This window comes from Anoplopoma fimbria, chromosome 2 (assembly GCF_027596085.1).
Source record: "Anoplopoma fimbria isolate UVic2021 breed Golden Eagle Sablefish chromosome 2, Afim_UVic_2022, whole genome shotgun sequence".
Taxonomy (NCBI): domain Eukaryota; kingdom Metazoa; phylum Chordata; class Actinopteri; order Perciformes; family Anoplopomatidae; genus Anoplopoma; species Anoplopoma fimbria.
The window spans coordinates 5,000,338-5,015,508 of NC_072450.1; the positions used below are offsets into that span (position 1 = coordinate 5,000,338).

The 15,171-nt window shown below is 40.9% G+C and overlaps 1 protein-coding gene across 1 annotated transcript in view; it reads right to left on the reverse strand.

Annotated features, from left to right (window-relative positions):
- luzp2 (leucine zipper protein 2) overlaps positions 1-8,644 on the reverse strand; it is an 82,536-nt gene extending 73,892 nt beyond the window's left edge. The window contains exons 1-3 of the mRNA XM_054616592.1: positions 8,628-8,644; positions 7,802-7,919; positions 1,607-1,677 (exon numbers count right to left, since the gene is read on the reverse strand). Of these exons, the coding sequence (XP_054472567.1) occupies positions 1,607-1,677; positions 7,802-7,919; positions 8,628-8,644 (206 nt within the window). The remainder of the gene's footprint in view (positions 1-1,606; positions 1,678-7,801; positions 7,920-8,627) is intronic.
- Between the last annotated feature and the right edge of the window lie 6,527 nt (positions 8,645-15,171).

The window sequence follows — 15,171 nt, forward strand, 5'->3', positions numbered from 1 at the left end:
ACAGCGACCAGCCATCCACCACTGCTTTGGCATTTCATTTATATTCTCATCTCCTGCATCCGAGGCTTGGAAATGTTTTGTACAAACAGGATCAAAACTGACCACACTGACAGAAAAGGGCAAAGGAAATATGATATTGACATATACCTTGAAAGCACAGAGGGGTAACATAGGCTCGGTGAGTGCAAATAGGTGGACAGCAGGTTATATCACACTTGAATTCATTGTTAATATTTTGAAAATATTACATTTTTACCCTCTGTATCTGGTCTGTTGGTAAACATTTGTGTTGCATTACAGTTTATGGCAAAACCGTTTTCAAAAAGCAATCAAATTGCTGTTAAGAGTTGTCAAAAATAAATGACTTGCAATGAATCACCTGTCTGCACCCACCGTGATGGAGACAGCTAGTAATCACACTTGGCAGGTATGAGACTCCAAAGTTGGATTAATAACACTTTGAGAAAATTGCAGCTCACAGATGCTAGGTAGGGTACATCGAGTCAAGCTGCTGCTTCATGGTTTTCAGCAGGATGGCATGTGAGAGCTGCCGTGGCGCTTGTGATAGGCTAGTGATTGGCTATCAAGATATTGCCCACAGAAGGCTGGACTTCAATCAGGCTGACATTTCAGAGAGCATGAAGGCCACGAATGACTCCTAATCATTAAAAGTCTCATTACACACAGCATTAATCAGACAACCCTAACTGGTAAAGCACTTTAGGTAAACACTTTTCCAGCCCTCTTGCAAAAAGATAAAGTACTAAATCACGGATGCTTTTTCGGCCAAAAGGAGACGTGGCGTTTTATTTTCGAGGGATTTATGATTGGGTTATGTACTATGCACCTGATCCTGTGTTTATGGCAATGTAAAAGCAAACAGGGCAACACATTGGAATAACCAGCACCAATAGTGAGCCATTATTTAAAGGCCTGTAGCCTCTTGCAACTGCACAAGAGCTGTGATCCAATATGGACACAGTCTTTTTAAGCATGGCGTATGTCTCAAAATACTACAACCCACATCAGCGTTGGCCCCTGTTGCTATGGAGAAGACACCAGTCAGAGGTAACAATAAAGGTATACAATAAAAACCTGACCAGTGTGAGTTTCATTTGGGTTTCATATAGTCAAAATGACCACCATGATGATTGGGTGGCCATAAGATACCTACATTTTTTGCAGGATGAATGGAGCTCATATATTTTTGACGCCGTTGGTATGAAAGGTTTGAAAGCGGAATGTCGTCAACGATTATCCCACATTTTCGTTCAGTTTTTTTTGGTTTAATCCCCTTCAGAGCAAGAATTGTTGCCATTATACTTAACAGGATTCAAAGCTTGGTAATTGGATAATTGGATTTATGTATATAGGCTTTTACTTTAGACTTTTTAGGAAAGAGATATTTTCTCAAACCGATACATAACACTTAATTGATGGTGATGATTGTGAACATCACATGCCTTAGATTTGATTTATTCATCAGCCATAATTGATTCTGGTTCTCACAAATTCCTAACCTACATTTTTTATGACATGCATGATATTTACATGCACAACACTGTTGGTAACTGAAGTGTTAGTCATCCACGATGCCTCACTTTACCTCTGTTTGTGGCTGAGCTCCAGAATCCTCTGCACATCCTTCTTGGCCACTGAGTCATCATTTTTCAGCGACTAAAAGAAAGCAGAAGACACTCAAAATGAGAATTATTTCAAAGCACCCACAACAGACAGGGGAGGACAAATCTACTGTGTACACTTTCCTGGAACCATATGTTTCAAAATGCCCCCAGGTTTTCAGGGCTTCCTTCAAACAACAGTCAAAAGCTTTAGTGTTAAACTTTGTGAGTTATAGATGTGGAATACTGAATAGCAATGTCAAAAGCAGCAGAATCATAATTTAATTCAAGTAAATATAATTGCATGATGCAGCAGATGGAAAATGGTGTTTATGCGCGCCCCCCAAAAAACGATATAGCCTGTAACAATCAGGTGATGAATGTCTTCTAGAAATCTTAACGAGGGTACAGATTGGGTTCTACTGGCTCCTAACCACCTGCCTGATGGGTAATTATGGATTAGTTAGGTCTCTGATTGCCTTACAAGCGCTCCAAGATATTTTTAATTTGTTATGAGCCGAACAGAAATTTTCAGACTTCTAAGAAAATGTGGACTCAAAGGGGGAGAAAAGTGTCTCTTTAAATTGCGCTTGAAGGTGATATCTGTGGTAATTAACACCGCATTTATGGAAATAAACTCTCAGAAGAGCCCTCAATTCACTTCATGGACATTTATGTTGAAGAGAAAGACTAGAGAAAGGGGACAAAAACAGCTCTCGACATATCAGAATGCATATTCACTTTACAACTGTAAAGTTAGATAAATAAAACAGCTTGGAATTGGATATTTTTAGCAGAATTACACCATTGTTGCCTTCTCTCTCTTTTGATATGCCCTTGAAATCAATCATTTGTATCATCTGTCATGGAACCATGAGTCGCATGACCACTGTTCTACTCCTCCATGTATAATTGTCCACAAAATATAGGATGATAAAAGTTACTTTTGTAATCTGAGAAAAGGATTACTGTTGCAGAAAAATAAGTTTACTGTTTGGGTGCACTTCCATTTTAATATTTGGAATCAAATACACATTCTGGACATTTTCCAAAGTGTGTGTGTGTATATATATATATATATATATATTGTGTATATGTATGTATACATTTCAGGTGGTAAATATTACAATTCTTTAAGATTTTTGTGTGACTTTATTCGCCACTTTACCTCAATTACTAGTCTCTGTAGTTATATACTATTAAAATGAATATGGTTAGTTATCCGGATCCGTCCGGATCCGTCCTTCCCATATATCAATGTCCTGTTGTTATACTACTTTTTTTCATTGTGTAAAGTATATAGTATAAAGATCTGCTGCATGAGATCCCTGAAGCGTTTGTGGCCATCAGGATAGGTCTACAACCCTTTAAGAAATGTAATAATTTAAACAACAAACTGTCGCATGTCGTTATCTTTCAAGCTACATTCCACATTGTTGCCAGAGTCCACAGTTAGGTGCACGGCAATAATAACTCTATTCTTGCAGTGAGTTCTTCACCGGATCTCACCCGGGAGCCGCTGCCAAGAATAAATTCCCCCGTCAGACAAAGCTTAATAACGAGCGCTGCTGACCTCCACCTGTTGGGTTCTCATTAAAACTATTAACACTTGCTCCATCAAATCTTTCCAGAAATACTAACTGCTTCTCCCTGTTGACTTGATCTTCTTTTTAAAAGTTGATTTATTTTCATGTAGATGATGTTTTTCCCCTGAAGAATATATTTGTTCCACAGCACACTTTTCAAAATCTAGCTCAACCTCTGCCCTGCCCAGCGTGCTGGCGCAAGGCCCAGGGCTAAGATAGATGCCAACCTAGCTAGCCTGGAGTGAATAGACATCAAAGCCTGCCCCGGGGAAGATGATAGTCGGCTTGAGCTTTTTCAGACACATGGGCCATATCTCTCACACACACACACACTCACATGCGGGTAAATAAATGTGCATATACCTTTTTTTATTTTTTTATTATTGATTTTCTGACAATTCTATTGGCCCACAAAAGTGGCCTGAAGCCTGACAACATCCAACAGCCTGCAAAGGAGAAACCATCACCCAGACTGCAGCTTTAGGAGGAAACGCAGGGCACCCAAGGTCTAAATGGTAGAGTTGCATTAATTTCTGGATCTAAGGCTACAGCCACACTACTACGTTTCCGTTTTGAAACATATATCTTGTACTACGCTTAAGCCTAGCGTCCAGAATACTCGTTAGTATTTTAAAACAAAGGAGTTTGAAAATGCAACCGACTGCGGGTAAGTTTGAAAACTCCGGGGTTGTTTGGTAGTGTGGACAGGCGCTATCAGGAGACCTTGTCTGGCGTAGGCACCCGTGTTCACAACTTGAATGGGTCTCATCAGGCATGTCGTGTCCTTCCCTGATTCGTCACGCCGTCAGAAGAAAACAAACAACAACAGACTTGATTACTGATCGACAACCAGTTTTTAATTCAACACAGATAACAGATTAGAGGAGTTGCTGAACTTGTTGTCTATACTAGCAGCTGTCGTGCAGTTCAATTCTGCATTTTAGAATTCTACTTCTGCTGACATGGATGAAGCAAGCTTTTATTGGAACGATTTGCGTGCGGCTTGTCCTGTGGCACTATCAGCCCTATGGAGCGGACGTTTGAAGGGTCACAATTTGCGGATTTGAGGAGGGCGATGGACACAAAACTTAGAACTTTCCTTTTTTTATTAATGCTTTTTCTGTTCTGCACAACTTTTGTGAAGTTCACAAAAGACTGTAAACGAACAAAAGCATAAATCCTCTCCAGAGCGACAGGGACTTCAGCGACCCGGCAAAGCTCTCACGAGTGTGAGAACAGACAACGAAACGGAGGAAACAAGTGAGAGACGTGTGATGATCAAATTTATTGAGCCATAATCTAGTAAAACTTTGATTTTTTTTAGTGTTCACTTTTAAAGGATATTTGATGTGTGTGTGTGTGTGTGTGTGTGTGTGTGTGTGTGTGTGTGTGAGAGAGAGAGATAGAGCAAGACCTGCAGCCACGAACTAAGTTTGAAAAATAAAACTTCAGGAGTATATGGAGGAAGATTATAGAGGAAGATCCTACCTATCAAGCCCAACCTTTTAATATTAAAATGTACAATGATAATCGTTGTATATTCTGTAACTAAGAAACCAATCTACTCCCTGTTTACACCGGCACCCTCATGCCCAGTGTACGTGAAGAATCTTGTGATATTCGTTTTGAGGTGTGTTGGTGTGAGGCGTATGAGAGATTGTTTTCAATTTAAAACCCTGTTTAAAAACAAAAACATATTATTGTGTTGACGCATCCTAAGATGCATCACGATTCGGACGTGAACGATTTTGCATCGACGCAGTGACGTTCTCTGCACTCAGCTTACTTGTTTCTCTCTATGCCAATATAAACTGCTTTTTTTCAACAATGTTAATGAAACAATATATATATATATATGCAGGCTGAAATTCAACCGGGGTGTTGTTCTGTCGAGAGATGCAATTACTCACACCACGTAGGAATCCAAGAGCTATGAGTAAGCAAAAGTCTGCTAATTCATGCAGTGTAAAATGCCATAAGCATTCAGGGCCCAAGTTACTATATTAAAAACCTTACTTTTGTAGATTACAGCACACTTATAATGCACTTTAGAAGGAAATATGTTTTGTTTCTGTAATGTTTATGTACTGAGGCGGGTCACGTAGATCCTGGTATTGAAAAGATGCAGCTCTTTATATAACAGACTGTTGTGGTCTAATATTTGAAAGCACTTTAAACAAAAAAGGGAGTGTAGCTTGTATTCATTAATGAAAAGGTAGCCACGTGCAGTAATATTGAAAACTGAGGATGCAATACATTGTAATGCATGGAGAATGGCTCTGCATCTGGTCCATTGACAGGTAAATCATAATCAAAAGAAATTGTGAGGCTGGTGAGGATTCACGCTGCTAAATGTCCTAGAGGGAGGCATATTTTGCAAGATCATTGTTGCATAAACTAATGCAACTGAAACTTACTAAATGATTAAAATATCTGAATGTATAATTGAGTTTATTTTTCATTTATTGCCATTGCCAAGAGCCATAATGAAGTTGACCTAAACTGACTGGTGGGAAGTAATGTGCGGTATGTATCCGGCACAGATAATTGTTTTGTGAAATGCTCATGGAATTAAAATATCTATAATTCAATATAGTACATTACTCGATAAAATGTCTAAGACCAGTGCTTTCCCAAACCAACAGATACCTCCCTTTGCAACAGGGATAATAATCCTAATTACCATCCACCTAAAGCTGTCTTATGTCTTATTTTTATTCTTACATTATGCAAAATCAGCCTTGATCTAGGAGTTGGGGTAAACATTTTGCATCTTTGGTTTCAGGCCAAATTTAATTAGGGCAAACTAAAGTAAAAAAAAAAAAAAAGTGCAGCACAAATTTGCATGCGAAGTAGGGGTTGGGTGTATACAAACAGATCTTTAGATGACAATATTTTTCATTTTTCATTCCTAAAAACTCATCTTATGGAAGCTGCACATTTGTTTGCATCCTGGTTTAAAACGGCTCCTACATTCTTTCAGAATAATTGTGCGCATTAATTAAAATGATTAATCATGTTATGCTAACATAGTTTTCAGGATGGACCTGCTTTGTATTTTTCACCCGCGACTAGCATACTTTTCCAACAACTCTAGCTAAAGCTTTATAGTTTCAAAAACTCGCAATTCACCATATGCTGTCAGAGCTACCATAAAGCCCACACTGTCAATAACTCCATTCCCTGAATACATATTATCAGTTTTGGGGGGAAAATGAAACCAATTTCAGAGAAACGGAGACAGAAGTGTCTACGATATGTGTTTGAAGGAAATATCCAGGATGTCAAACTGATTCGGCAGTGAAACAGGTTAAAAAGATAACGATAGAAGCTAAAGCTACAGATCACGGTGTTGAACTGAACCAACACATTAGTTTGGCTATCGAGACAGAAGACAATGAAATGAAGGAACAACACTGCTCCTGTAAAGCCGTGTAGGTCTTTTTTTTACTGTTACAATCATTAATTAGCTAAAGCATCATCTCTAGACATTGAGTACACCTTCAGTAGCCAGCGTAGCATAGAAGTGCTAATGTTTGTTAATGATGTGCTAACCTACTTTGCTAATGTTAGCTCCACAGGGTTTTATGTGGAAATGTAAGTTTTTAGAAAATTCCCGGGCTGGACAACCTTCTGTGTGGAGTTTGCATGTTCTCCCCGTGTCAGCGTGGGTTCTCTCCGGGTTCTCCGGCTTCCTCCCACAGTCCAAAGACATGCAGCTTAGGTGCATTGAAGACTCTAAAGTTGCCCGTAGGTGTGAATGTGAGTGTGAATGGTTGTTTGTCTCTATATGTCAGCCCTGCCACAGACTGGCGACCTGTCCAGGGTGAACCCTGCCTTCGCCCATTGACAGCTGAGATCGGCTCCAGCACCCCTGCGACCCTTAACTGGATAAGCAGGTTACGGAAAATGGATGGATGGATGATTACTTCCAACCTCTGCGGGTATCAAGTATCGCTATTACGCAACTTCAAACCATGCTTAGCTCCAAATCCAGCCAGTTCGCTGTCGCACCCTGGCCAGAGCTGGCTGATGCTACGCTATGATTAGCTGGTCAATATGCCAACAAAGGGGACGGCCTCCCCACTTATATTGCTTACTAATTGAGGATATAAAAAAAGAACTCCCAGCTTGTGATAAACTGCAGTTTTCCTTCAGGCAGAGTATTGATGCCTACAGTTAATGCTATGAAAATTGGATGGAGCAGTGTTTGCATTTTTGTGAATGGATGTCCTGTCAATCTTTCCTGCTCTTCTCTAAAGCTCTTTGTAGCTGCTGGTGTCATCAGTGAAATTCACTCACTAATTGATCTGCTTGCTTATTCCGTTGCTTATTCAGCAGATGCATTTTCCAGTAATGCATCGCATACATAACAATGGGCGGGCTCACCGAATTGAAAAACATCTCCACATTAACATTAAATAGCAGTGAGTTGCCATACAACACATTGATTGAAAAATAAGTGAGAGGAGTCGGGGGTTTCCCGTTCATCACATGGCTGACAATAGAGGATTACCTCCGACTCAAACCCCACGGCCAACTAAACCTTCTAACATTGCTGCATCTTTCAAAAAGAAACAATGCATTTCCAACCTGGAGGTTGCCTTTTATGCTGTCCAGCTCCTTTGATGTCTTGGAGAGCTGGTGGAGGATGCTGCTCCGTTCAGTGAAGACTTCCTTTAACCTCTTTTCCAGCCCATCGTAGCTTTGTCTGTTGAGAGAACAAGAGAGTGAGATTTCACTATTAAATGTCTGCCTACTGGCTGGGAGAATTCAGTCTTTAATGGCACCCTTGGGAAAAAAGAGGTGTTTTAAATTGGATTAAAAGCACTATTGTTAAAGGGTAGAGGGGAGAGGACTAATATCTACTCAGCACAGTCCCTAGGATGAATAAAAGAGAAAAAAAAGAACTTATATTCCTTTCAATCAACCAAGGCTTTTCGTTTTAAAGAGATAGCTCTTTTGACCAGAGGTATGCCCCTGAATCTTCAATTTAAATATTCATGTAGTCCATCCAATTATTAATGGGGAAATTCTACAGGGTCGGTTTGTCAAATCCTGTTTTTCTCTTGGCAAAACTCTATTGAATGGCACAGCGGAGGTTTTCTCGTCATTTATTACTGAGCTTTCAGAAAGGTAAATATCACTTGACGGAATGTTTGCATGAAATACAGCCATAAAAAAATGTTTTCTTTTTTTATTGGGAGTGACATGCTGTAGTAACCACTGTGCCCACTATCTGGGCACAAAGAAGATCAGGGTACAAAATGAAGACATTAAGGGACCTTCGGACACATTCAGACCGAATGAGAGCTCGGGAGTTAGCTAAGAGATAACCTAACAAATGTGGCATTTGGTGGCTCCGTAGCTGACAACTTAATTTACTCTCCGTCCCTTTAATCTTCATCATCAGAGTTACGAGTTACGAGTCACCATGTGTTCCGTTTCACTGCCTGACACAAATCTAAATAATCTTTCTTTCATTTAATCTAACATCCTTGTTTACTGACTCGAGGACAGCAACAACTCTTCTGAGAGGTATTTAAAATCTGAATGTGTTACCCTGCTTATAATATAAACTCAATGCCATACATTTCCCATCATGCCAATACATTAGATTACTTTCATGACCCCTTGACTTTCTTAATTGTTTATAAATGGATAATAAAGTCCCCCTAAAGCCTACTCTTCTGCAGATAGCTGGGAGCAGACAGGGAAAACAAAGAGATTAAGTGTCAACATGTAACCTTAATATTAGAACCAAGATCCACTTTTGTAAGGAGGAGAGTTTTATTCTTTTAATGCCAGGTAAAGGTGTGTTTTTCAGGATGTCAGCGAGTGAAATAGCTCTGCCTCACTTCAAACTCTGCTTTCTTGCAACTAAGTTAAACAACTGATTTACCAACAAAGTTGTACACTGGCACTGTCAAAACAACCACAAAGACTGATGCAAAGAATAAACCAATTTCACTCTTCAACAGACACTATTATAAGAGAGCTAATTTGAGATTGATGCATTGAGGTTAATAAGCTACACAAGGGGCCTGCAAAATACTTGAACAAGATGCAGTAAATTCAAGGTTACGTTTGAATTGGTAAGAAATAAGTCCATTAAAAGGTTTTTCAGAAACATTTTATGTTCACCAAATAATTTTAACATTGTGTTCAGAATACAGCTTTACAGCTATGATAAGGCTATTCTATGATGAAGACAACCCTTTATTCTTAAAAAATGATATTAAACACATTGGTGATGGTTAAAGAAATGTTTGTTTGATTTGGTTAATCCCTGAAAATGTTAACACCTGCTTGCTTATGCCTTAAGTCAATGTTGACTTCCTTAATATTCATCCAAAATTGGCATCTTAAATCAAGTGCTTTGAGTGGCTAAACATAACCATTAAAACCATAATCCTGCTTTAGTTGTCACAGGCGGAAATGATTGCAAGGGAAATGTGTGTCAGTGAATATGTTCTAAGTAGGTTGATTAAAAAATAAGGATGAATTACACTATTTCAAACCATTTTTTGCTCTTGGAGACAGGGTTGATTACAAAGTACATCTGATCCAAGTTTAAAATCTTAAACAATTCTCAACAAGAAATTCAAGACCAAAATGATTTGCTCTTTTTACACTCGTATGTAATCAGATACTCCAGATGACAGCGGCAGCTTAGAGCAAAGCATACACAGTTGATATAGCTGAATAATTCCGCGCTAAATACGTGCTGGTAGTCACAAAATCACTCACTTACACGAATCCCTTTTCATGGGAGAATCCGTGAGACACTTCCTCACTAGCTACTGTAGGTCGAAACCGATAAAAAAATGTAAATGCTCATTGATGGAGCGGAGAGCCGCCACATTATTCTGACACCACGGCTTCCTTTCAGCCTGGGCCGTCTTCCAAAAACCCAGCTCAACCTATGTCATAGATCCCAGCAGCATATCATACACAATAACACATAAGGCACTAATAGAAAAGCAACACCTGGGAAATAAATAAATAACACGGACTACTGAATCCCTCACATGACCATATGGCATTGGCAGGGGAGGATTTATGTCAGGTTCAGGCAACGGGGGAAGATGGGGTGAGAGATTTCTCCCTGTCTGCCATATTATTAAATACCCAATGGAACAGGCCCCTGGGTATCTGTGAAATGAATACGACCCATATTGTTAAACCCACTGACACAGAAACATGTATATCACAAGGTTCTTAGATAAAGTCTGGATTATTTTCCCCACCCGATCGCTGATAAACTGTTCATTACAACAAACAAAGGGTAACAGGCGCATGACTGCACCATGACCTCCTAAGAGTCCACTGTACTGGCAGCCTCCTCCCACACCCTTTTTTTCAATCCAGAGAAATGTGATAAAGAGGAGCAGAATGCCTGACAAAAAGGCTTATGATCAGAAATGGCACCACCAGGCACATGGCCATAAAGCAGCGGAGGAGAGATAATGGAATCCTTCATTTCAGACATCTGCAGTTTGAAATCAGTCCCTGGCTGTATTCTTGAAACTCATCAAACTCCCGAGACTGAGGGGGAGGCATCATTTATGGGATCCGATTATTGAGGACAAATATTTCCTTACCCTTGGAGTCACAGCGGGTCTCTGAGTTATATGACGCTGACCCTGCAGTGTGGATAGAACTGCTGAGGCTAAAGGAAACGCCACTGAGCACTACAGTCAACATCCAGAGCAATGGCTCAATAAAGGAAGCCTAAATAATGACATCCTGCCTCAGCGAGAGTGCTGCAGGAGCTCATAGTCCACTGTTGACAAAGGCTAGTCAGTACATACAGCGTATATACAGTAAAAGATAACTGTAGGCTTTCTGGACAGCCTACTGCAACTACTAAACCCATCCTATACTTCAAATTTAATGGGACAAAACTAGTAAAACGTTTCCTCCTTTGTTTTTGTGCCCACACAATGTTGTCACAGTCAACTACCGTTTTTCATCACATTACTAAAATGTGTTGCTGGTAATAAAACTTTAATATGTAACCTGGGGAACAACATGCAACAAAAACACTTGGTTGGGCTTGAAATAAGTAAAAATGAAGCAAAACGCTAACTAAGTATGAAAAACACGTTACTTAAAAATAACTCAACAACACTTTGGGATAAGCATTAGCCTGCTGAATGAAAGTCCTGTGTTTGTTTGACCCATCTATCTCATCTTCCTCTCTCCAAACTTTTGTGTTTTTTTTTTCACTTTATAATACACCATCATACTCCCAAAGCTTTTTCTCTGAGTGTCCGTGTTTGACTCCCTGGGAATGAGAACAGGCCGGATGTACTGTATAGTAAAGTTGTTGTCTTGCTACACCTATACCCTTCTCTCATCTTTATTTATTTGTTTCTCCATGTCTTTTGGGCTTTGTTATATTTCATATATACTGTTCGGGAGCATATGGAACTGGGGAATCATTCCTCTGTCCGTGCTGTTTGCTCTATTGATACTAAAAAAGGAATAATAAAATAAAAATATAGCTGCAAGTGGCCATTCTGGGTTCAAGCCCTTTTTCTCTGAACAGACGGAAGAAGCTCAATTGCCAAAATCAAAGCCACAGGCAGCAGTGAGCGGGATTTGGGCTCCACAAAGAAGTGCACATTCACTTCAGCTGTTTAATTCTGTTTAAAGAAGGAGTGAGACCAATAATGACATCATGACAATGTAGGCAGCCTGTCGGCAATTGCACACTGAGAGTCCCGACAGTCATATTTCTAGTTAAGGGAAATGTTACAAATGGTATAATAAAAAAATATCCATCAAATTCGGTGAAAAAACTGGACTCACTGTTCACCTTGATGCCCTCAAACTCCACCAACAACAATATAAAGATGCCCTCAACACCGCTCGCTCCTCTCACTACTCCTCCATCATCCAATCTGGCTCCAACAACCCCAAAACGCTTTTCTCCACCATCAACAAACTCCTCAAGCCCATGGACACCATCTCCACCTCCTTCACCACCAGCAAATGCAACTCAAACTCCTCAAGCCCATGGACACCATCTCCACCTCCTTCACCACCAGCAAATGCAACTCATTTCTATCCTTCTTCAATGACAAAATCACCCCAATACACAACCAGCTGGCTGCCCCCTCCCCCTCCACTACCAACAACCTGGTCTTGACCCCGACATCCCCAACAACTACCGGCCCATCTCCAACCTCCCCTACCTGTCCAAAGTCCTTGAGAGAGCTGTCGCATCACAAGTCTCAAGTCCCACCTCAATCTCCACAATCTCTACGAACCCTTCCAATCCGGCTTCCGTTCAAAACACAGCACAGAAACCGCCCTACTGAAAATCACAAATGACATACTTCTCTCTGCTGACTCTGGCTTCCTCACCATCCTCATCCTCCTTGACCTCAGCGACACCATCAACCACTCCATCCTCCTCTCACGTCTCCAGCACTCCCTTGGCATAACTGGCGCTGCCCTCTCCTGGTTCACCTCATATCTCTCAGACCGACATCAATTCATTGCCATAAACAACTGTAAATCCTCCACCTCCCCAGTCATCCACGGTGTCCCCCAAGGTTCCGTGCTTGGTCCCCTCCTCTTCATCATTTACATCCTTCCCCTTGGACAAATCATCCGTCGTCATGGTCTACATTTCCACTGCTACACTGACGACACCCAACTCTACTTCTCCTCCAAGACCATCACCTCAGTCACCCACTCCACTCTCACCACCTGTCTCACTGATATAAAATCATGGATGCAACAGAATTTTCTCAAACTCAACTGCAATAAATCTGAAATACTCATCATCGGCCCTAACTCCCTCACCCGCTCAGCCCAGACCTTCTCTCTCAACATTGATGGCTCCATCGTCACCCCCTCCACCCAGGTCCGCAACCTCGGAATCATCCTCGACCCCAATCTCTCTTTCCTACCCCACGCCAACCACATCACCAAAACTGCCTTCTTTCACCTCAGGAACATTGCACGCCTCCGGCCCTCCCTGTCCTCTGCCACCACCAAAATTCTCATCCATGCCCTCATAACCTCCAGACTCGACTACTGCAACAGCATCCTCTATGGCTCTCCCAACAAAATCCTCAATAAACTCCAATATGTTCAGAACTCTGCCGCTCGACTGCTCACCTCCACCCGCCGCTATGAACACATCACCCCGGTCCTACGCAACCTCCACTGGCTCCCGGTCAAATACAGGATAGACTTTAAAATATTACTCACCACCTACAAAGCCCTAAACAACCTGGCCCCTCCCTACCTTTCAGACCTCCTCCCCTCCACGCCCCAACCCGTTGCCTCAGGTCCGCCGGCGCAAACACTCTGAAGACCATCAGGACCAAGCGCCGGACCTGGGGTGACAGGGCCTTCTCAGTTGCTGCACCCTCCCTCTGGAACGCCCTCCCCATCCACATCCGTCAGGCTCCCACCCTATCATCATTCAAACAAGCCCTCAAAACCCACCTCTTCAAACTCGCCTTCACCTGCTAACCCCTGCTCCCTTTCCCTCCCTACCCTCCACTACGTGACTCATTCCGCACAGCTTCTCCAGTTTTCTTTTTTTTAAATGTTCTGTTTGTTTGTTTTGTTTGCTCCTTTGTGTTCTTTTTTGTTTTGTTTGTCTTCGCCCTATGTAAAGCGTCTTTGGGTATCTAGAAAAGCGCTATATAAAATTAAAGTATTATTATTGTTATTATTATTATTATTATTATTATTATTATATTTGGACAAACTGTAATGATTTACATGTTTTGAGCTATTGGAGCGATTTCAGGGATGTTATTTCCTGAAAGTTTTGTATTGATTGGGCAAACAGTTTCTAATTAGTCGTATGATTTATGTGGTTCCACACTTCATTTTTAGCATTTGCAGCATCCCCTAGCAAGTGATTTGAATGAAAGTTTCAGGGTATGTTTCAGGTGTTTCAGGTAGGTTTGGCAATGATCGGCCAACAGTTGTAGAATGTGCTGAGCCACGTCCTTTGGAAGTTCATTGGTCAATATCTTGTAACTAAATAAGATATAAGCATGCTTTTTAGTCCAATTACGATCCAAACAACTTATTAAGAGATGTCAGAAATATGTTTTTCTAAAAACTCAAAATGGTGAAAAATCTAGTCCGGAGGACTTATATGGTCAAAGACAATTTTTGTAGAGCACATTGAGCTGGACTTGTGTGTTCATTATTAAAATCAATCAGGTTTGCAGTGTGAGGTGTGTGGCCTTTCCAAAATTGCATTTTTGGGCGTTAATAACATTGCCACCATCTGGTCAATTGAAGTCACATTTCTGGGTAGGCACTGGCACATCATTTCCGGTTATTGGGCTGTTATTGGGCAGTCATGTTTTTAGTTTGTGTTTCATGTTTTCCAGCTCACAGGAATTTGAGCCGCTGTGGCAGAATACAAATAATAACAAACCAGAACTCAATGGGGTTCTGGCCCCTGTGAGCTTAATCCCTAAAAAATAAAGAGCTGATACCCATCACAACAACACAGCTCCACATTGGCAGAGAGAGATAAAACTTAACACAAGGACGTTGAGGATATCATCCACCATCTTCTTCTTAGCAATTAGCCACAGTAAAATAATCACAGAGCTCAGTGTGTTAGCAGGTTGAATAATATAATGTCTCACCCTCCCCAACATTAGCTCTCATTGCTATTTTTGGAAAATTCGCAGGAGACAGCCGGCGGTTCAGACAAGGACAAATTAAAGGATTCCCCTGGGCTCAGTGTCTTTGGAGGCTCCTCCACTACCAGACCTGTTATTTAAATACCCACCGTGAGCTGAAATCTGAGCACTATCAATCATTCACACCACGTGTCAACTATGCACATAATCCAATGAACATAACATACACACAGCCAAGAATCTGTCCTTTTTTTCACCATACTTGGAAATGAAACAACCAGAGTAAGACCTTTTTTTTTCAGTCTTATTTGGCTTACTACTGAG